General features: G+C 39.0%; 2 protein-coding genes across 2 annotated transcripts in view; both read left to right on the top strand.

Moving 5' to 3' along the window:
- Positions 1-5,629: 5,629 nt before the first annotated feature.
- On the top strand, positions 5,630-16,593 carry atp6v0a2b (ATPase H+ transporting V0 subunit a2b). The gene is made up of 20 exons (XM_032515936.1): positions 5,630-5,746; positions 6,116-6,194; positions 6,588-6,685; positions 6,912-7,049; positions 7,206-7,303; positions 7,773-7,899; positions 8,816-8,898; positions 8,984-9,077; positions 9,841-10,053; positions 10,955-11,105; positions 11,488-11,627; positions 11,725-11,882; positions 12,079-12,169; positions 12,835-12,953; positions 13,038-13,248; positions 13,381-13,500; positions 13,690-13,809; positions 13,926-14,043; positions 14,907-15,078; positions 15,183-16,593. The coding sequence occupies exons 1-20, from the start codon at positions 5,630-5,632 to the stop codon at positions 15,283-15,285; spliced, it is 2,550 nt and encodes an 849-aa protein (XP_032371827.1). The 3' UTR covers positions 15,286-16,593.
- Positions 16,594-17,273: 680 nt separating this feature from the next.
- Positions 17,274-23,229, top strand: part of dnah10 (dynein axonemal heavy chain 10) — a 29,283-nt gene continuing 23,327 nt past the window's right edge. The window contains exons 1-11 of the mRNA XM_032515935.1: positions 17,274-17,502; positions 19,704-19,810; positions 19,983-20,091; positions 20,184-20,299; positions 20,505-20,721; positions 21,081-21,238; positions 21,469-21,699; positions 21,920-22,110; positions 22,244-22,442; positions 22,560-22,754; positions 22,916-23,086. Of these exons, the coding sequence (XP_032371826.1) occupies positions 17,274-17,502; positions 19,704-19,810; positions 19,983-20,091; positions 20,184-20,299; positions 20,505-20,721; positions 21,081-21,238; positions 21,469-21,699; positions 21,920-22,110; positions 22,244-22,442; positions 22,560-22,754; positions 22,916-23,086 (1,923 nt within the window). The remainder of the gene's footprint in view (positions 17,503-19,703; positions 19,811-19,982; positions 20,092-20,183; positions 20,300-20,504; positions 20,722-21,080; positions 21,239-21,468; positions 21,700-21,919; positions 22,111-22,243; positions 22,443-22,559; positions 22,755-22,915; positions 23,087-23,229) is intronic.

The raw sequence follows: 23,229 nt of genomic DNA, 5'->3' as shown, positions 1-23,229 counted from the left end.
TAAAACAGTCATTCCAAACCAAGTGTACCAACCACTGGGCTCTTGTCCCTGTGACCTCACATTTAGAGCCTGTGATGTACGCTGCTGCTGTGACAAGGTATTTACATTTCTCACTCTATTACATTCTTTTAACAAGAGAACATTGCATGTTAGACAAATGTGTTTCTTCTGTTTTGTTTTATTTTATTTTGTTTTATTTATTTATTTTAAAGATTGAGATTATTATTTATTGACAGGACAGCTAAAGAAATGAAAGGGGAGAGAGAGGGGGGAATGACATGCAGCAAAGGGCCGCAGGTCGGAGTCAAACCTGTGCCCTCTGCGTCGAGGACTAAACCTCTACATATGGGCGCCTGCTCTACCAACTGAGCTCTCCGGTCGCCCTTGTTCTGTATTATTTAACAATGAAATATTTGTCTTTCTCTCTAACAGGACTGTTCCGTTGAAGAATTGAAGCTGTTTGTGTCCCACTGTCTCCCGGGGCCCTTTGGTGGACAGGTCTCTCCTGCTCCAGATTATCAGTGCTCTGTGCAGTCCTTTGAAAACTCCCCAGATTGGTTTCCATTTTTATGTGTCACTTCTCCACCTGAAAACAACCCTTACCTTGGGCTCTTTTACCAGGGAAACACAATGTGAGAAAGGATTAAATATATATATTTTTTTAATGATCATGTGTTTCTTTTTTATGTTTTTGTGTCATGTTTTCATCATTGATCTTTTGCCTTTTAACATGTCTAGCGCCTCTAAAGCTGGCCCATCCTTCCAAAGGCCAGTTTTGTCAGCTCCAGTGCCAGGTAGTGTTTATGTACAAGGAAGTCCCATTTTCTTAATGAATGACCAGTACTTCACTGTTCCCCAGGTTAGTTGTGTGTATTTTGTTTTTTAATACAGTTTTACATACAGACTATATTTAGCAGTATATGTGTTTACTGAGCTGTAACACCTAATGCTTTGTATAATTCTGTTCCCCAGAAAGTGCTCGGACGGTGTGTAAACAGTGCTCCTGTAGCATTTTTGAGAAATTTCAAAGTCAACTGTGTATTTCTGCTACGCTCCTGTCCAACTGGTTCTCCCTTACAGACACTACCAACAAATTTGAGGACTAAAGTGAAGAATGGGCAAGGGGGTATGTTTTACCTTTAAACGTTCTGTAGCAGTGCTTTTATATGTTCTAGAGCTCTTTGAATCTATGTGTCTTTAAATAATCTATTTATTTGATGCTCAGTGCTTGGCCCCACCTTGTTTATCCTCTACATGCTCCCCCTTGGCCATGTCATCAGCCGACATGGAATCTCATTCCACTGCTATGCTAATGACACTCAACTCTACCTCAGGACTCACCCAACCCCCTCTGCTGCCCTGCCATCATCCACTCTGACCACCTGCCTGGAGGAGGTAAAGGTGTGGTTGCAGCAAAACTTTCTGCAGCTAAACAGCTCCAATGAATGAAGCCATCTTAGTCGGCACTCCACACCAGGTTCGGTCATCTGCCATTACCAGCATCAACCTCTCTGGCCAAAATATTCCACTTTCTACATCAGCCACTAACCTGGGTGTTAAAATTGACTCTCATCTGGCCTTTGAGGCTCACATAAAACATCTCTGCAAGACCTCCTTCTTCCACTTCAGGAACATCGCTAAACTCCGTCCCACTCTCACTCCAGCTGATGCGGAAAAGCTTGTCCACGCTTTTGTCTCCTCCAGGCTGGACTACTGCAATGCGCTCCTCACTGGGATCCCTGAGAAAAGCCTTCAAAAGCTACAGTACATCCAGAACAGCGCTGCTAGGATCCTGTTGAGGGTGCGCAAACACGACCACATCACCCCCATCCTCAAATCTCTCCACTGGCTTCCTGTGTCTCTCAGGATTGAGTACAAGGTCTCCCTCCTTACCCATCAGTGCATCCACGGTGAAGCCCCCCCCACCTCAAGGAACTTCTCACCCCACAGACCTCTACCCGGACCCTCCGATCTGCCTCAGGTTATCTCCTGAAACCTCCCAGGACAAAGCTCCGTACTATGGGAGATCGGGCTTTCTGCTCAGCGGTTCCCAGACTGTGGAATGCTCTCCCTGACCACCTGAGGACACCACAGACTGTGGATGATTTTAAACGTGGCCTTAAAACCCACCTTTTTAGGAGAGCTTTTGACTGATCTCTTGGCCTTTTCTACATTGTTTTTGTTTATTTTTTATTTTTTATTTTCATGCTCTCCATGTGTTTTATTTTATCACTTACTTTTTTACCATGTAGCACTTTTTGATTTTTGCAAATATAAAGTGCATTACAAATTAAATTTATTATTATAATTTATGTATTCTAGGTGATGTTATAGTGGATGTAATTGATGACGTGGCCATTGACACAAGCCAGTTTATTTCAAGCACAGATGCCTCTTCAGGTACTGAGATTACAACATATCTTTACTAAAACAACTTAAACTGACAATTAACCTTAATTTTGAAACATGTTAATATATCTCTACAGATGAGGAGCTAGTCTGTGAGAACGTGACCTTAGCGCTGGATTACAAATTCTACTGGAAAGGAAATGGCATCACAAGTATCACACTGACTCACACTGTTGGGACTATCACGTTTAATAGCAGTGGTAAGTGCCAATAACACTGGCCATTGTTTTGCTGATCACCGGTCATAGTTGATAGATACGTTTGAAATAGTTTGGGCTCATTTCTTATCTTCTGTCTTCCGAACAGTTTCCATAACTACAAGGTATTCTGCCGTGTTTCTAAATGGAGAATTCATTGGTGAGCCCAACTCAGGGAACCCAGGTGAGAGCAAGATAAGATACTTTGTTCTGAGAACAGCTGTGGAAATAAACTGTGCCTATTACAGAGGGTAACATACAGACACTTTAAACGACAGGTTATCAGGTGGGAAGGCCTGTTATTGCTGGAATTGTGGACACTTTGGACAATAACACAGGCTCAGTACAGAGGACGTCAATCAATCTTTGGAAACCAGGTACAACCCACTAAATCTTGTTGATTACTGGCTGACTGTATGTAGCATAATAGTAATTCATGCATATTTCAATCAAAACAAGTTGTCTAAAAGACAACACCAATTTCTGATCTGGCTAACAGTGAGTGATGGCCTCTGTGCCACGGCTGAGACTAAACCAGTTCTGTTTGGGGAGAATTCCACATCAGGATGTCTGCTACCTGTCAGCCAACACAATCTGACTCAGTGTAGTCTCCTGAGGTCAGTTGCTCAACATGAGTTCATGTGTGATATATGTTTTTGTGCTGGGTAAAATACCATGTTTTTTTTCTTTAGAGAGACTGTTACTTATCTACAGGCTGCTTTGATTACAGCCACAAATGTGGCAAAGAGTGGAAACCCAGATCCTCTAATTATGACAGACTGGGTGAACATATCCTGTAAGTAGATGGTCCAGTGTAACAGTTCATGCATGTTTTCTTTTTGTACAGTTCATGTATATTTGTGTCATGAGATCAATCATTTGTTAACAATAATTTATGTTTTCTATACTTTTATGTTACTAACACTTCTTATTTTTATTCCGACTACATGTTACACACAAAATTTAAATTCCAGTTGTGACACATAACTCAAGCACAACTATGGAAGATACCATAAGTTCATGTCAAAGGGTTCCATCCCACCAGCATATCCATGTTTGGAGTGTAATCACTGGCGTGGTAGAAGGCATACCTCAAAGGGATATACAGGCTTTGCAAGTCAGGTGTGTATCAGTTGTATACTCGTTGCAATACACAGTGTAATTTGCTTTCTCAATTCAAGAGGAACTGTTGGTCACCATATGTCTAAACTCCCATTCATATTGTAAGTCATGAAAATCAAGAATCTCACTTTGACCATTTGTAGCTACATCCTGTCTCCTGGGCACTGGATTGTGGAGGAGGTGATGTCTCTCACTGTGTGGACCCAATGGAGACTCAGTTGTTTCCCATCACCTCCTCAGTCACCTTTATTGACATTCCTGTCAACACAGGACCACCAAAAACCAGGCAAGACTGACGTTTATGAAGGGAGTTGATAACTTGAACCAAATGCCCAGATAAAATGTATGAGCTGCCTAACTGGTTCTAGTTTATGATGATTTGCATGTATTTTTTTACCTCAGGTTTCAGATCAACTTTACAGAGTATGACTGTAACAGGAATGATGTGTGTTGGCCTGAGCTTGCCTACCCCATCACCAAGTATTACACAGGTGGGGATTTATCTAGTCCGAGGTAATCTGTCCCGTGTTTTGTTATACTGTATCCTGTAGTTGTTTCAGTAAATTGGAACTACAGCTGTGAAACATTTCTGTGAGAATCGCTGCTCAAGTATGATAATGGATCCTGACAGTATCATTACTGACTCATTTTACCTTTATTCTCCCCAGGTGAGCCATATTCTCAGTCGCTGGCTAAGGGACTTATCTTAGTTTTCTTCTTTATCACTGCCTCGATTCTTGGGACTCCATGGAGACAGATCCGACAGGCGTGGAACTAGTGCCATTTTCAAAAACTCTGAGAAAATGCTGAGAAAACGCAAAGTAACAAAAATGTGGAGGAAGACACAGACGGATGGGCTAAAAAAGATACCTTTTTACAATGGACATTGTTTATAACACATTGTTTCTAATAATTATATTGTTTTTACATGTTTATTATATGTTTGTGGGAATGTAAATAGTTGTATTGGTGCAACATTTTGTAATAAAAATATTTTTTTCTATCACTTTTTTACACTCAATCCCTCAACATACTTTTGATCACATTCTTAATTATAGCTTTGAAAAGGGGCTAGTCTTCTTCGTCCACAAGCACAATCTTGTTCCAATGTTATGCAAAAAACACCAAACATAACATATGCATATGCATGTTCCCCTATATTTACTTTATGTTAGATCAATACCAAATATTGCACACCTCTATTAATTACAAATATCATAACCAATTAGATAATAATTCACAAGTTTAATATGTTCCTGGCAATTTTACCAAGTGGTTTACACACGTTTTCTTAATTTGTTTGAGGATAAATAAAGCTGGATAGAGTTATTTTATTCACTGTTTACATTCGCCTTTAGACAGTTAAATCATGGTTTACAGTAAATGTGCAGTGCGCAGACTCCTGAGGGTGGTGGTGATTGGTCAAAGGTACGATCACTGCTGTGGAAGTTGATGGTATTCAACAGTGTGGAGTGACGTGGAGTACTACGGACATGACCAGCGAACGTCTGCTAAAAACTTCACAAACTATGAGAAGAGTCGTTGCTACATCTTTGGATATGTAACGTCAGCGGTCTTTATACCGGTTGCGTCACAATTTCAGATTTGACTTTGACCGAACAAATTTTATATCCAAGAATTAACAACACAGCGCGCCGGGCTAGCCCATTAACGTTAGCTAATGTTAACAGGAACAGCCTCTGTTGTAGCGATAGCTATCAAAAGTTAGCGTCATGCAAATAAAATAACGTTATTGTATTATCGCCGTGGCCAAAACATGATGAACTTGACTAATCGCAGTGCTCTAGTGCTATAGTTCACAGAAACACTACGTAGTTAGCTTGCTAATACTAGCACGTCGGCTTTACGTTAGCAGGTAAATATCCGAGCGAACTGTCAAAATGGGCTCTCTGCTCAGAGGTGAGGAGATGTGTCTGGCCCAACTGTTTCTGCAGTCAGGGTCAGCATACGACTGCATCAACGAACTTGGAGAACTGGGGCTTGTGGAGTTCAGAGATGTAAGTGCCCCACAAAACGATGTTTAACTCTTGAAATACAGTAATGTCTCTTTTTGAAAGTTACTGCTTAGTTTGCCAACATCGAAAGTACTCGACAAAGAACACGCACATAACTTAACCTGTGTGTTTGTCGGAGATTCTATAACATTTGTCTCTAGCTATTACTCGATGAAAGCGGACGATGCCATTTATTTTGTATCTTACAAAATTATGTCGTATATATCCCATAGTTCATAGCTGTTGTCGTACAGGTATTTACTGTATGGTATGTGGTAGTTTTTACTAAGATATTGGTATGTTTCACACTGGTATGTTTCATGATTTTTCATCATTCATGTCTTGACTGAATATGTCTCCCTCCTGTTTCAGCTCAATCCCAGTGTTAACGTATTCCAACGAAAACATGTCAATGAGATCAAAAAGTGTGAAGAGATGGAAAGGATCCTTGGTAAGGATATATTTATCTTTAATACATACAGTATGCCAATAACGCTATCTATCTATTCATTGAGTTTAAGTTGTAGTCGAGCTTTGAGCAGGACAGACAGAATTTAGGACAAGCTGTGATGGGACTGTAGAAGCAAAGCAGGAGTACAAGAAGCCACAAAAACCCTTCTCATTGAATTGAGAGCCAGTGACCTTACAGTCATGAGAAATGTCAGCTGGTTGTAGATTTAGTAGAATGAAAAGCCTTTCTCAAATTGTTATTAGATTAAAAGAAGAGAGTAACACACGGTCAGGCCTTGCTTCAAATCCAGTGTTCTTTTATGGTGTTTGGAAGCTTTGAAACATTTGAAAACTCTTTCTGTGTCCTTGAAAGATTGCTGTTTATTTTTAACAGGATACCTTCTGAGAGAGGTCAAGAAAGCAGATATTTCACAGCCAGAAGGAGACGTTAACCCAGTGGCCCCTCTACCCAAGCACGTCATGGCTATAATGGTTAGTTACTTGCTTATGTATCATAATTATTGAATTTAATATGATTTGGGCGGTTTTCCTGGAGAGCATATGCATCAGTCTTGAGTTAATGCCACTGCAAGTACTTTCTCTACTGTATGTCGAACACTGACTCTTAGATTGTGTGTGTGTGTGTGTGTGTGTGTGTGTGTGTGTGTGTGTGTGTGTGTGTGTGTGTGTGTGTGTTTGTGTGTTCGTGTGTTCACAGGAACAGCTGCAGAGACTAGAAGTGGAGTTAGGTGAAGTCACCAGGAATAAAGAGAAGCTGCAGAGGAACCTACTGGAGCTGACCGAGTACACACACATGCTGCGCACCACCCGCAACTTTGTTCAGAGAACGTCGGAGGTTAGAGTGTTATTCTGTCATGTAGCTGGATTCTTTACACACACATTTTCATCTTGTTTACACATCAAAGATTTAAAAAAAATAAAATAGAATCTTGTCTTTGATTTGATTTTCATTCTCTCCTTTACTTTCCTTGCATCCTCTCTTTACTTTTAGCGTGAGCCCCTACAAGTACAGTATGAGGAGTTTCCTTTCCTAGAAAAAGACACAATGATGGACTACAGCAGCATGCAGAGGCTAGGAGCCAAACTGGGGTGAGGGATGAGATTTTCCCAACCATATCAGCATTAGGTTTATGTTATCGTTTCAACTTGGAATTTTATTTATTTATTTAATTGGATTTATTTTAGAGTTGAAAGTAGGCACTTGGTTTGTCACGGTTTACCAGTTTTCACAAAAGTCATGACATTTTAAAAATGAAATTGTGATAACATGGTTTTCAATTCACAATAATATGAGGGGAAAGTAGATGGGTTGCACAGCTGCTGTTGCTACACTTTAATTACGAGGCAAGTTGCGTTTTTATTCTGGTTTTCTGTGCCCTTTCTGTCTCCCGTTAGTCTTTTGACATGCATGCGCACTTTACAAACAGTACACACACAAACAGGAAGCCCGGCAGGAAGTCCACAAGTTGCAGTCACTTGTTGTAAAAGTGTGTGTGCTCTAGTCAGCACATGCGTCAGGGTGTTGTTGTTTGTGAATGTTCTCCTTATTCTCTTGTAGTTTCGTCTCTGGGCTTATTCAGAGGACGAAGATCGAGGCCTTTGAGCGGATGCTTTGGAGAGTTTGCAAAGGCTACACCATCCTCAGCCATGCTGAGGTCGAGGAGTATTTGGAAGATCCTGACACTGTAGGTTTCTCAAAGTTAACTTTGTCCACCATTTATTACTTTTGCTACAGTATGTCTTCTGTGAGTGACAGTGATACATAAAAATGTCAGCAGGAAAGAGAGAAAACAACATTTTCATAGAGTACATACTGGTACAAACTAGGTTATTTAACACACTTTGGGGCCCCATCTGAGAAATACTTGATTGAATCTGAACTACTCTCTCCACGCACACAATAAGTATGACATATGGAAATGACATATGTTGTTGATGTTGCATGGTGTTAAATATTGCTAAAATATAAAATTGTCACTTCCTATTGTTTGTGTAGTGTTGCCACTGTTAAGAAATAGTGGCGATGACCGGGCATTTAAGAACGGTAAATGATAAAAAAGGAAGAAAAATCCTGAAACGTTAAATAATGTGAAATTGATAAAGACACTGGCGAATCTGGGAAGTCTGTTGTCATAAACAACAAGTGCTGTGATCTTGTCTGTTCACGTAGAGGGACAGCACTAATCCACTTATCCATTTCCTCTGCTTGACCAGAAGGCAGGCACGCAGGGCTGCCACTGATCACTAGTGGAATGTCAGGACATACTTTCACTGATGGAAAATCAGGAAAATTCACAAGCAGTGTTAACGCCAGTCATGCTTTTCAAAAATCCAGTAAAGAAAGCAGTACTTTTCAGCTGCTGTTTGTTTGTTTGTTTGTTTGTTTGTTTGTTTGTTTTTGTTTAGTTAAAGAACAGCTTCATTTTGCAAACCCAAATTAATACAAATTGCAGTTAATTTTAATGAAATGAACAGAAAATGTAACGGTCACTTAAAAAAACCACATGCGACCAAAATGCTACTGCTTTTTTTATTATTGATGGAACATCCGGGTCTTATCATTGATATATAATAAAACCTTCTCTTATGCTCTATCTGCAGGGTGAGCCTACCAAAAGTGTGGTGTTCCTGATCTCCTACTGGGGAGACCAAATTGGTCAGAAAGTGAAGAAGATCTGTGACTGGTAACTATTCCACAATACTTTGTCTCGTGGTTTTTGTTTTAGTAGTAGGAATGATTTGTTAATAACATACATCTTTCCTCCACAGCTACCACTGCCACTTGTATCCCTATCCCAGTAGCAATGAGGAGAGGAATGATGTCGTGGAAGGACTAAGAACTCGCATTCAGGACCTGCACACTGTATGTCTATTATGTAATAATGTGGATGTTTAATTAGTAACAGGAAAAAGTCACTGTGTCTGCTTGTCATTCACTAAAAGTTTACTTGTAAATGTGTTTGCTGTCATCTTTCTGTTAAAATATAAGCTCTCCTGTTTTCCTATTTTTCTTCCTGGCGGTGGGTTTATAGATCAAGGAATACATTTTCCAAAACAAGCTTGTCAGACAATCTTGTTTTCCACGAATCACAGTACACCCTGTAAAGATATTTCATTTGAACCAGTCTTTCATGCTCAAATAATGAAATGAAATGGCTGATTTGTTTTCCAAAAGATTAAACCAATTTTCTGTTCTTGTGTGTGAGACCTGGCAGTTCTACTGCAGGGTCAGTTGAGGGAATTATTTGGTAGCTTTATCTCACTGTGACTGAAAAAAAGAACCGCACTCACTCCCTGTAGCACATGATCAACATGAGACCTCAGCTGAAAGTGTCTCTCTTTCATGCATGCTTTTTTTTTTTCCTCCCCTTATTTTTTTTGGGATTGTTTCTCCTGTCTGCTCTTGCCTTTCTTATTTTCACACAAAAAATCCTCAACAATGGTTGTTTTAAAATGTGAATGTTTATTTATCTCTGTAAATATAGTAATCATAGAATTGTAAAAAAAAAAAAAAAAAAAAAAAAAAGTCAAGTTTTGTGAACTTTTCCCTGGTTTTAATAAGTCTTGAATATCTATTAATATGATCCACCACGCTAAGAGTCCTGCTTATCTCTTGTTGTGTGCAGGTACTTCATAGGACAGATGACTACCTGAAACAGGTCTTGATAAAGGCCTCGGAATCCGTCTACACCTGGGTCATCCAGGTCAAGAAGATGAAGGCCATCTACTTTATTCTGAACCTGTGTAGCTTTGATGTTACTAACAAGTGTCTGATTGCTGAGGTGTGGTGTCCTGTCAATGATATTCCCACGCTGCGGAGGGCCCTAGAAGAAGGATCGGTGAGCAAACTCTAAACACAGCTGCTTTAGCTCGGCTTTGGCTTCTCTGCAGGCTTTATTTTTTTGTTTATTTAACCGGGGACGTTGCTTCACAAACCGGGGGAATTGTTTACATAAAAGCAAGTACTGAATGAGGCGTCATTGTTATTTTTGTTCCTGTTCAGTTTAAGAAAAAGCCCTTTTGCATGACTTGGCGAGGGTACTGAAGGGCCAGTATTCTTTCAGATTGCAGGCTGACAAGGACAGCGTGTGTATGTGGGATAAAGACATTCAAAGATGCACTAACAGGAAGAACTTTCCCTCAGAGGTTTATTTATCATGTTAAAAACTCTTGAACCACAAAGGCACATTCTGTCTTCTTGTTACTTTTTTTTTAGGTACGTGCTGCCTATTTTGGAGTCATAATAAGACGTGGTGAAAAGGAGTTTATGACAACATGCTGATGTTTTGATTTGACATTCATTCACCTTTTAATATTTAACCATTTAATTTCATTACAGTGCAATATTTAGTCATTTATTAATACTTAACCATTTAATAACATTACAGTGCAATATTTATTTATTATTAATACTTAACCATTTAATTTCACGGCAATATTTAATACTGAATCACTTAATCTCATTACTGTGCAATATGTAACACTCTAGGACTTTTGATATACCAAACTATATTTTTACATAATGTGTACACAAACCCATCTTTCTACTATTTTATATATGTATATATTGCTCTCAGGACTGTGCACCACATTCCCCCTTACTTTTTTCCTGCACTACTTACATGTTATATTGTTATATTTTGTGTCGACACTGTAAAGGGGCTGCTTATATCTCCTTGCACAGGTACTGCACTTATGTATAATGACAATAAAGGCATTCTATTCTATTCTATATTTCAGAGAAAAAGCGGCGCAACAGTCCCTTCCTTTGTCAATCGTATCCCCACCAACGACACTCCCCCCACCCTGATAAGGACCAACAAATTTACCTCTGGCTTCCAGAACATTGTGGATGCCTATGGAGTTGGCAATTACAGAGAGGTTAACCCTGGTGAGTGGCATCCTTTTGTCGTTCTGTAATTTACTTTTTCAAAGATGTGACCGCCACATGAGTGAGTTACTAAATATGAAGATCTTTTTTTTCTCCCTCCTGTGATAATGCTTGTATAGTGTGATCAAAATGTAATCCCGAACTGAACATGTCACCCATACATCCATTTATTTCTATGCCACTATTATAACTGCTGCTCTTATGTCTTTCTATAGTCACTTTATATATCATTACACTTTTTTGGTTTTACTTAAGATTTTTGTCTCATTTTGTTTTGTTTTTGTGCCTTGTCTATCTATTGCTAATATCCTGTTGTCTCTATGTCTTTAATATTTGAAGTGATACAGTATATGAATCCGTTTTGTTTCTTTCTAATTTGTAGCTCCTTTTACAATCATTACTTTCCCGTTCCTGTTTGCTGTGATGTTTGGGGATCTGGGTCATGGAGCTATCATGGCTCTGTTTGCTCTCTGGATGGTGCTGTATGAGAACAACCGCAAACTTAAAAACACCAGGAATGAGGTGAGCGAGTACTCCAAAGCAAATGGTTACCTACTACTCATATGTGTGGCATACAGTGGGTTTGAAGAATAAGAAGTGATTTGATTTGTTTGTGCAGATCTGGAACACATTCTTTGAGGGGCGTTATATCATCCTCATGATGGGCCTGTTCTCCATCTACACTGGCCTGATATATAACGACTGTTTCTCGAAGTCCCTTAACATCTTTGGTTCAGGATGGAGTGTGAAGGCCATGTTTCATGCCGAAGTGTGGAAGTGAGTGCTTCATGACAAGAAGGACTTGATTGTAACAGTAAAAGCAGCTTAGCAGGCCTAGAAGTTCATGCGTATTTTCTTTACTGTCAACCTTTTTGGGAAACTGTTTGAAGATAAAAAAAGATACCGGTAAGATGATGTTTGTTTCGTAAAGACTTGCATTTAACACACTGGTGGTTTTATTTGTGCCTTACAGTGATGCTGATATCCGTGGGAATCGGTTTCTCACGCTGGATCCAAATGTAACGGGAGTTTTCAAAGGACCATATCCTCTGGGAATTGACCCGGTGAGGATTTTCTTCTTGCTTCTCATCTTTGTGGTGGATTTAAAGAGCTTACATCCTACTCCCAATCCCAGTAAACATGTTACCAAGACATGTACACTTTACACTTTACAGTTACACACGCACACAGGCATATTTTTGTGTGCGTACAGCCGGACCATCTCTCTCCTCAGTCTGATTCCCCAAACTCAGGATATTGGTTAATACCAATTAACGATTAAATGCAGTGCATTATTAAATCTTTATTAATCACTGTGTGGAACAAAAGATCAACTTCTATGTGTGCAATTAAAAGTTCTTATCTATGAGATTCAAGACTTTCATACCATAATGTCCAAATATTATTATATTATTATATTAGGAAAACACTGACGAGGAAACAGCCTTTACTGTGGAGCAGTTCTATCTTTTGCTGATACAGTAAATTGGATTAGTGCAGTAGTATTAAAAACAGTAGGTTATTTGCTTGATTAGCGGTAATGTAATTGGCACAGAGACGCACATTGTGTGGAAGTTATTGAATCAGTTTGGTCGAAATAACATTATTAGATCCTTGCAGGAACAATTATGCCATCATTACACGGCTGAAGCAATGAACAAAACATGGCTAGCTTTGTATAATACTGCCCATTGTATAATGCAGTATATGTCATCTTTGTGTTGCACAGATTTGGAACTTGGCAACCAACCGCCTTACATTTCTGAACTCCTATAAGATGAAGATGTCCGTGATATTGGGCGTCATACACATGAGCTTTGGAGTCATCCTGAGCACTTATAATCACTTGTAAGTAGTTTATTTTACATTTTAATGGCATTAATATTACATGACAGTTTTAATAGCCTACCTTATTTTTTTCAACAAAAACAGGCACTTTAGGAAGAAGCACAGCCTATACCTGGTATTTCTCCCTGAGCTCCTGTTCCTGCTGTGTCTGTTTGGCTACCTGGTGTTCATGGTAGTCTACAAGTGGCTGGTCTTCACTGCTAAGGACTCCAGACAGGCTCCAAGCATCCTCATCCACTTCATGTACATGTTCCTCATGCAGGGTGATATAGTTCAGCCCCTCTACCCGGGACAGGTGAGAAGCTAATGTAAAGCGCCAACCCTGTAACTTATGTCGCTGTTCTTACTAAATGGATTAAGTCTAAAGTTGTTTAAAATACACTGAAACTGATTCTAACGATGTAATTTAATATTGTTCTTCTTCCAGACTGGCCTGCAGATATTTTTGGTGGTCATTGCTGTTCTTTCTGTGCCTGTCTTACTCCTGGGGAAACCTGTCTACCTTTATTGGTTACACAATGGAAGCCACCGCCTAGGAATGTACAGGGTGAGAGTTTGAACTCTATGTCTGACTGGGTGGTTGGCATGCTCTCTGAAATATATTTCTAATGTTTGTTTGTTTTTTTTGTTTGTTTTTTTGTGATCAACTTTTTTTGTATTTATTTACATGTTTTGAAATCTTTCTTCTCTGACTGTAACATATACAAATGTAAGTAGTTTCTCGGTTTGTTCTAAGGGTTATGAGCGTGTGCGGCGTAACAGTGAAGAGGAGCTCTACCTGATGAGGGCTCATGATATGGAGGAGGGCAGCAGTCACAGTGATCTCTCCACTAGCGGGGAGCGCCAGACAGAGGAGGTCAGCAAAACAACGTGATAGTTACCCCTTAATCTTAAACTTCCTTTTAAGCGACCATTGTTATTTGTCTGTGACAGCAATTCTGACTTTTGTTTTGTTTTGTTTTGTTGTGATAGTTTGACTTTGCAGATGAGTTCCTTCATCAGGCCATCCACACTATAGAGTATTGCCTGGGTTGCGTCTCCAACACAGCCTCCTACCTACGGCTCTGGGCTCTGAGCCTGGCACATGCCCGTGAGTATGATGGTTTGACACCTGTACAAGCACCACCACCACCACCCTCCCAAAATACTTTTCCTCAAATGTCATCATCTACCTGTTGTTGGCTTATTTTATACATTTCAACAACACTCAGGCATAGTCAAAAAATAATAATAGGGTTGTGGCCCCTTTTTCAATTACTGCATTTGCTCACGTTACATTATGTATACAGTAGTTCTCTAAATTTTCAACCTGTAAGAATTGATGTAAACATTTAGTTGGGTAATGAAATTATTTTCAGTTTTTTATTTTTTGCTACACCACAAGGAAACAAAATCTCAATTAAAGCACATTTTCACACAACGTGAAAAGATTGTGAAATGAGCTCATGCACAGTATTTTATGGTTTATTGAACTGATATTATTTCCTTTTGCATCACAAATTATAATTAAAGGGAAGGCATGACCACACAGCCAGTTATATTGCTTGTGAATGGAATGTCATTGTGTCTGTACACTGTAGCCTTACTGTTAATATGACTTCCAATTATAATTGAGCCATGATGGAAGTGTTGCAGAAATGTTAATATGTTGTATTCAGTGAGATTACCGGCATGACTTGTACATAAAAATAATACTCTGAGTTGTTCTGCAGTTGATCAATCCTTCAGAACAAATTGAAGCCCAAAGTCTTTTAACAATGATGCCAAACCCATTCAAACCATTTCGCAAACTTGGAATGGCATTGTTGACATTGGGGACATTAATAGGATTCAAGATCAAAGCCAACAAATGTAGACCAATGACAGTCCTGAGATTAGTCCAACTATGCTTAGTCTCTGTTAGTTGTAATTCTTCCCTAAAGAGATGGTGTGCATGCTTTTCTCTGCTTTCAGAGCTATCAGAGGTGCTCTGGACCATGGTGATGCGAATAGGACTACATATGGACACCAGTCTCGGGGTTTTTTTCCTGGTGCCTGTGTTTGGCCTGTTTGCCGTTCTCACTGTGTCCATCCTCCTGGTAATGGAGGGACTGTCCGCATTCCTTCATGCCCTGCGGCTGCACTGGTAAGCCTGATAACAATGAGCAAGCACTTGTGTCATTCATAGAACCATTGTGCTTGAGAATATCTGTGTTTTATATTCATAGAAGCTGCTTGTTTCTTCCTCAGGGTGGAGTTTCAGAATAAATTCTACAATGGGACTGGAGTCAAGTTTTGCCCCTTTTCCTTCTCTCAGCTGCCCTCCAGCTTTGAGCATGATGGCTTACTGTGAAGGGACTATCTGGTAATACTGTTAGGTGGTAAATTGAGCCAAAAAAGCCACCAGGTTCCCATGCGTATACAGACATAGTCCAGAGAAGTCCTCAGGGGATTTAGATTTTTCTTTTTATCTTTTAAAAATGTCATGTAATTAAATTCTTTGTTTAGCTTCACACACTTTGGGCTGAAACATACTGCCCTCACAACAGTTTCAAGAACACAGGCAGTAACAAGTTTACTGTTGAGGTTTTTTTCTTGCAAATTTATGTAACAGGGTGTTCTGTACCAAGATCAGTTTGCTTTACTGCACTTGTATGAAAAAACAAATGCGCCAAAATTGAAATAAATAGTTAAAAGAGATACAATTTTAGTATGAGATAACTTCAGAACACTACAGTAATAATCAAATAAATGGCCCCAAGGTTAGGTGACACAGCCAACACTTAATTAGGATAAATGAATTGCTGGTTTTGGTCTTTTCATGGGATTTGCTCATTAAATAACATTACATTATTACATTATCCTTATTTATTCATGTCTGTTTTCCCCCATTTCTTCTCATCTAGTTATTTTTGTCATTAAGTTTGGCATAGTTGTGTACATTAATACAGTTTTTTTTTGTTGCTTTTATCACTTTGTTTCTGTTTTGGCAGATCTGGTTTCCATACACTGGGTAGTGAGCCACCTTTCAGTTACATAGTTCTTGATCAACTTTTTGTTGCACTGACTGCCTTATGAAAATACAACCAAATGACAGCGTACTGTATCATTCTTCAGTACCTTCTGTTCTTTGTGGTACCATAATTACTGCAAAGGATCCTTTGACTTGTCAGTATTGAAGTGCCCGAGCAGGTGTGTGATGACTAATGTATATACTTTTACAGAATTCTTTTTTAATTTATTATATTTTAAAAATGTGTAAGAATTAAAGATGACTGTTAATGGGATATGATTTTTACTTTATGCATTGTGTTGCCTATGCGTCTCACACTTACTATACAATTTAACATTCCACACATTTGTCGTATCCGCTCTGCTAGTCAAGAGCCCTTTCTTTGAAAGATCCTTCCATATTGAACACCGGGGCCAGGCAGTATTCAACTTTATTAGGAGAACATTGAATGATGTTCTAATATCAGGAATTAGCAGTATTTGCTAATTAGGAAGTTGTTTGTATTGAATGGAATTAGTATTGGGATTTTTGCAAAGGGAAGGAGACTAACTTGACTTGAGATGTTGTCATTGTTGCAATATTGAGATTATTAACTGGCACCACAATTTGCCAAGGGTTAGATCATAGAAATAAAATGTTATTTCTATGGGTTACGTTAGAAACTTAGACATGGGTAAGGTACTGCCACATTATTGAAAGTCACGTCCTGTGTTTCAAGTTTTAGTAGTGGAACAATATGGTGTTAAATCTTGATACTGGTGGCAGTCGCTGTTTTGTTGAGCCGAGTGATGTTTGATTAACAATGATTTGCCTGTAGTTAACATTGAATTGTTATATGGGTTGGTTGAAGGGGTATGTTAATTACTTCTAATGCACCCATAGAATGTTAAAATACATTCTATGAATGCAACCCTGCTATTGCCATTCATTTTTATATTAAGAATTTTTTTTTTTATTGTCAAACACTCCATGTTCTAATTATTTTAAGAAAGTCATTCTCATGCCGATAATAAATTCTATTTGTTTGAGTTGTTTTTTTCCGTCATATGTGTGTGTCCACCTCATAGACAACAGTCTAGGGTCCACTTTGCCTGAATGCATGCGCGCTCCCGTGGTCAGGGGCGCACTTTCTATCCGCAGCTGCCTTCCAGGCCCGAGACGTTTGATGGTTGCCATGGTAATGTCCAACAGCTAAACTACAGGCAGCATAGCTAGCTAGTAACTTGGTTGTTAAAGCTAGCTAATGTCGTTGGAAACCGCAAGTTAACATTCATGGTGATAACCACAAAGCAAGGTTTTTATTTCTTGATGTTGACTAATTGAAAAAAATGGTCCACAACGATTTACGAGTGGAGTGGATCCGACAGTGCGTATCTGCCGGTTTCAATCTACCGGACGGTCCCAACTGTGTCGACGAACTGCTCAGTCGGCGAGATGGAGAAGAGGAAGAGAAAATCATCCATTTTTTGAACGTTGTCTCTGAGGAAGACTCGCCATCATGTCTTCTGTTTTTCAAAACTCTTAGAGAGGAGGAAATAGAAGTTGAAATTCCAGTTGGTAAGTTAGCAAAGGTGTCAGAAACAAATTCGCAGATTCGAACTTCCGGGATCAATAACTCTGAAGCGAAATGTTTTTAAATCACATACGACTTATCTTTCCTTTCGTAGTAACGTTAACAACGAGCTACAAACTAATTTTCATCCAAACGAACCGTCCTTCAGTCTGGAGAAATAACATTGTTCTGTACGAGCAGCCGGTGGAGAGACGGCAGCGAGACGAGGGCTAGGGACCGTCTACAAATTAAAACACCGACAAGCGATAGCACAAAAATATTCATTAATTTACTTATTAAATAAGGTAGTGCCCCCATACTTACCTCGATTATTACTTGTCTAATGGTAGTTGTACTACAACAGTTATTTATCAAAAATAACCAAAAACATAATTTTAGTGAATTTCTTTTGCCAAAATCATTTAATAGTTATTATAGAAATTATGATTCAGGTTTCCAAAAGGGCTAGACACACAGATATGGGACTGCTGGTTGTACTACAGCAGTTATTTATCAAAAATGACCATATTCCTAATTTTGGTGAATTTTATTTCCCAAAATCATTTAATAGTTATTATATAAATGATGATTCAAGTCTCTGAAAGGGCTAGACACATAGAAGGCCCCTGCTGGTTGTACTACAACAGTTATTTATAAAAAAAAAAAACAATTTCTAATTTTGATGAATTTCTTTTGCCAAAATCATTCAATAGTTATTAAAGTAATGCTGATTCAGGTCTCTTAAAGGGCTAGACACATAGATATGGGACTGCTGGTTATACTACAGCAGTTATTTATCACAGATAACCAAAAACATAATTTTAGTGAATTTCTTTTGCCAAAATCATTCAATAGTTATTATAGAAATGATGATTCAGGTATCTAAAAGGGCTAGACACATAGAAGGACCCCTGCTGGTCATACTAAAACAGTTATTTATCAAAAATAACCCAAAAGATAATTTTGTTGAATTTCTTTTGCAAAAATCTTTCAATAGTTATTATAGAAATGATGATTCAGGTTTCTAAATGTTATATAAATACAACCAGCAGTCCCATATCTATGTGTCTAGCCTTTTTAGAAACCTGAATCATCATTTCTATAATAACTAGCCTATTAAATGATTTTGGCAAAAGAAATTCAACAAAATTATGTTTTTGGTTATTTTTGAAAAATAACTGTTGTAGTACAACTACCATTAGACAAGTAATAATCGAGGTAAGTATGGGGGCACTACCTTATTTAATAAGCAAATTAATGAATATTTTTGCGGTATTTCTTGTCGGTGTTTTAATTTGTAGACGGTCCTTGAAGGAAGACTGAAGGACGGTTCGTTTGGATGAAAATGAGTTTGTAGCTCGTTGTTAACGTTACTACGAAAGGAAAGATAAGTCGTTTGTGATTTAAAAACATTTTGATTCAGAGTTATTGATCCCGGAAGTTCGAATCTGTGAATGTCTTTCTACCTTAACCAAAGTCTAAAAGCATAACGTACTAGTGGTGGGCGGTACTGCAAAATTTGGTATCGATCCGATACCAAATACATATAGGGTCCGTATTGCCGATACCGATACCAATACTATACTTTTTACTTAAAAACTACTTTTGTGTAGGGGAGAGCATTTCATTATTTCTGAGGTGAATGAATGATCAATTCTTTAGGCAATATTTCTTTATTAATGTATTGAAGTGCACAAAATTATTAGTTATTAGGCACTGTAGAATGAATACAGCGAGTCGCTGCTCCTCTGCGCGTTGTTTCAGTGAGTCACGTGACGACACAACAACGAATCACAGCAGAGGAGCAGGAGGGGGAGGAGGAGCAATGTGGGCCAAGATGTGAAAGCGGCGTTTGCTCAGGAAGGTGGAAGACACAAGCAAAGTACAGTGAACGTAGAGGAGAGATATCTAAATTAAAATATCGATTAAATTACAGTTGTATCGATCAAATACCAATACCAGCGTTGGCATCGATACTATCGATATTTAGATCGATCCGCCCACCCCTATAAACGTACCGATAGCTGGCTACATTTCGGGTCATGGTTACGTACCCCTGACCCGAAATGTAGCCAGCTATCGGGTTAATGTCAACTTAGCCCTAGTTGTCTCTAAAGACGATTAACGCTAACTTGAATTGGGCTATCATTATGACAGTAAGACTGCATCCAACTAACGTTAACAGCTACAACGTTTATAACCACAGACATGAGTAAAGAGAAAGACTCTTCCAGTCCTGACATGAAGTCCTGGACTCAAAGTGGAGCAGAGATGACATCTGACTCGGAGACATATGGGGAAAGCCCCAGCCATGTGAGATCAAATCCATCCCTTTTGTGTTAATTGCTTTAAAATTGCAGCTGTGTTTTAAATCATGTATTTGTGTATTGTTGATGGAGAGGAAAACAATGTGTAGCTAATGCCAAGATACACAAATTCTGCCCGATCTTGATCCGACGTTGCATTTCTGTTTTTGTCTTTTCAGATGATTGAGGTCCAAGTGGTCTATCACGTAGAGCTTCATGTGTCGGTTAATGAATACCCAGAGAGATTTTTAAAATCCAGTCTGTTCTACTTTCTCAGGAACACTAAGGGTGAGAAGACCCATCAGTATTACAATAACGCACGATAAAGCCGCTATTGCACATAAAAAGGATTAACCAAGATATTATTTGTGTTCTAATAGAGACCATTGTTGAACCATTGGACATGAATGAGGCCAGTATGCTGATGCCCAGGCTCTTTGACATTGGCATGCATAATGGACAGCCCCTTCTTGTGCTGCAGAACAAACTTGCCCATGTAAGTCAAATAAAAAACAACAAGCAACCAGCAGCAACCAGTACAGACAAACGCTAAATGTAACAGCTGAATAACTGTCATCATCAACCATGTATCAAAAACGCCAGATTTTCTGAATCAAGAATATTGTTGAGGACTTTAAGATGCTGAGGAAAAATCAAAGAAATGTCAATGTGATGCACATTTTGACTGTGTCTCTTGTCAGGTGTATATACCCTTGATTACTGCCCACCAGATGAAGATAACTGGTGCAGGTTATGAAAGCGGGGCAGTTAGTCTTCAGGAGGAGACTAGTGGAGAGGGTGAAGAGGAGAGTCCAGTGAAGTCAAGTGGGCAATTCACTGTCCGTGACGAGTTGCTCAACAGGACGTACAAGTATTTAGGCATGGTCAATACAACTCTCCAACACCTTCAGATTCAAGGTTTGATTTATTAGATATACCAAGGGTGTAGTATTTTTATTTTCAGTAATTTATCAATATTTTGCTTTAAAAAAACAGCATATTTTATATAACTCTGCAGAATAATCAATTTGGAATTCTCTGTTTTTCCCCTAACTTTTAAGTAAATTGAATGCTGTCACGGCCATGAAAGGACTTTGTTTACTGTAAATTGTTATAAAGAATGTCCTCTTGCAGCAGAACATAAAATACACATTTCAGTTCAGTTTTTTTGGGAGGAAAATATAGAAAAAACAGCCTTAAACATACTGCTCATGGTTGTTTTTAATGTTCATTTCATAATAAGCAGTACAACCTAAAGATCAGTCTCTTTGTCACAGATGAGATTACGCTACATATCCCTGAGATAGACTTGGAGCAGGAGATGGACGTACTGCTGTCTAATCCAGAGACGGTAGAGAAGTTGGAGCAATGTGTGATGAACTGGCAGACTCAGATCACAATTTTTATTGAGGAGCAGCAAAACAAAAAGCCACAGGTTTGTAACTCTCTCTGTATTCTGAGTTTCAACCCAGGCAGAGTATGGTGATGTCAGTTGAAGGATCGGGGGTCAAAACCAGCATTCACATGTACAGTTGCTGCTGAAATGTCTAAAATATAACCAAGAAACTAAGTCCCTTTCAGCTCAAAAGGAAATTATTAGGTAGAAGAAAGCATAAAACATACACAGTAGACCAATGTATAACGTTCAGATTTATTTTTCTTTAGGCACCTGGCCCTATGGCCGAGATAGCTTTTTGGCAAGAGCGTGCATCCATCCTTAGTGCTCTGAGTGAGCAACTCAAACAGCCTGTAGTAAAGAAGATCGTGGAGGTGATGACCAAAGCAGATGCAGGCATTGTTCAAACCCTGGACGGAACAGTTGCTGAACTTAATAAATACCGTGTGGAGTCAGACGATAACTTACGCTTCCTCAGCACACTGGAAAGACACTTCATGGTAAGCTGCACTTGTTATAAATGCATTATTGCTGAATAGTATTTACATTTAAAACCAAATTTCTCTAACAATTAACATTTTTTAACAACTGACAAAAGCTGGTGGTTACAAAAGCACACACATTTGTGAAGAATATTTTTTCAAAATCAGAATTCTGACTACAGAAGTTTTTTGCTATCCTCACCTTCACTTCTATCAACGTTACCCTTTTCTGTTGTAGAATCTGAGTACCGGAGCAAATTTTAGTGTGATCCTGGAGACCATCTCTCCTCTGATGAGCAGCCTACAAATTGTGTGGATAATCTCCTGCCACTATAACACAAATGAGCGTATGGTCCCTCTAATGGAGCGTATCGCCTGGCAGCTATGTGAACGTGTGACTCAAGTAATTGATGTCCTAACGCTATTCAAGTATGTGTGAACACTTTTATATCTTACATTGGTGGTTCAGGGCTTAGTGAGAGTTTGAATGTAGCCATATTTTATAATGTTGGTCAGTTTTGTTGTTTCAGTGTAACTTAACAATATGCTGTGCCTTGCACAGAGATAAAAGGGATGTGGCCAAATCCAAGGTACATGAGGCTAAGCAGGTTCTGGAACTGTGGAAATCATCCTACTTTGAAGTGCGCGCTGAAATTGAAGAATCCGGCAGGGATCCACGCTGGGAATTTGACCGTAAGAGACTGTTTGAGAGGACTGATTACATGGCCTCCGTCTGCCAGGACTTGTACAATGTTTTTCAGGTCTGTGTACATACGCTTTATAAATATTGACCTCTCACTCAATAACTCAACATGAGAATGTATTTAAAGAAACATCGGTTTTAGAAAGAGTTCTTCTTCCTGATTTTTTTTGTACAGATTTTGGAAGAGTTCTATAACATCTTTGGTCCAGAGCTAAAAGGTGTGACCGGTGACCCAAAACGCATTGATGAAGTGCTGTGCAGAGTGGATAGTCTGGTTTTGCCTATTGAAGAAGTCAATTTTAACCCTTTCAACATCTGTAAGATGAGCAGCTGGAAAATGATCATACAAGACTTTGACACTACGGTTCAGGTAAGTTTGGAACAAGTTGTGAAAATCTAAGTTCTGGAGGAACAATTTAATTAAGCATTATTGTATCAATGTGCTTGTCAGTTTGCACTAATACATTTGAGTTGTTACTTTGTGCCGTACCTCCATTATCAAGCTGATTCGCATCTCATGTGTCTGCTCAGGCTATTGAGGGAGAGGCCATCAACTTCATTGATCAGTCTTTTAAGACACTGCGTTCATCAGCTGCTGCCTTTGACATGCTCCTGAAATTCAAACACATCCGCTCCAGAGAGGCCATCAACAACCATTTGATGAAAAAGTTTAATGACATCCTGGCTCAGTATTGCAAAGAGGTACTGTACTGTGAAATTGAGAAAAAGTTGTTGTGGAATTTTCAGAAACACCATGTAGTGGTCAGATGAGACAAGGAGAAAACTTAGGTAACATCAGGGCTCTCCTAGATCACAGGCCAGGGGATGACAAGATCTGGTCATAC

Source organism: Etheostoma spectabile, chromosome 5 (assembly GCF_008692095.1).
Source record: "Etheostoma spectabile isolate EspeVRDwgs_2016 chromosome 5, UIUC_Espe_1.0, whole genome shotgun sequence".
Classification (NCBI taxonomy): Eukaryota; Metazoa; Chordata; class Actinopteri; order Perciformes; family Percidae; genus Etheostoma; species Etheostoma spectabile.
This window is presented reverse-complemented; position numbering and strand designations above follow the sequence as displayed.

Bases quoted from the DNA above. Each gene is read 5' to 3' on its own strand.
- atp6v0a2b (XM_032515936.1), top strand. From the start codon at position 5,630: ATGGGCTCTCTGCTCAGAGGTGAGGAGATGTGTCTGGCCCAACTGTTT. The intron at 10,054-10,954 runs GTGAGCAAACTC...TCTATATTTCAG, and splicing joins GGGCCCTAGAAGAAGGATCG to AGAAAAAGCGGCGCAACAGT. The intron at 11,883-12,078 runs GTGAGTGCTTCA...TGTGCCTTACAG, and splicing joins TTTCATGCCGAAGTGTGGAA to TGATGCTGATATCCGTGGGA.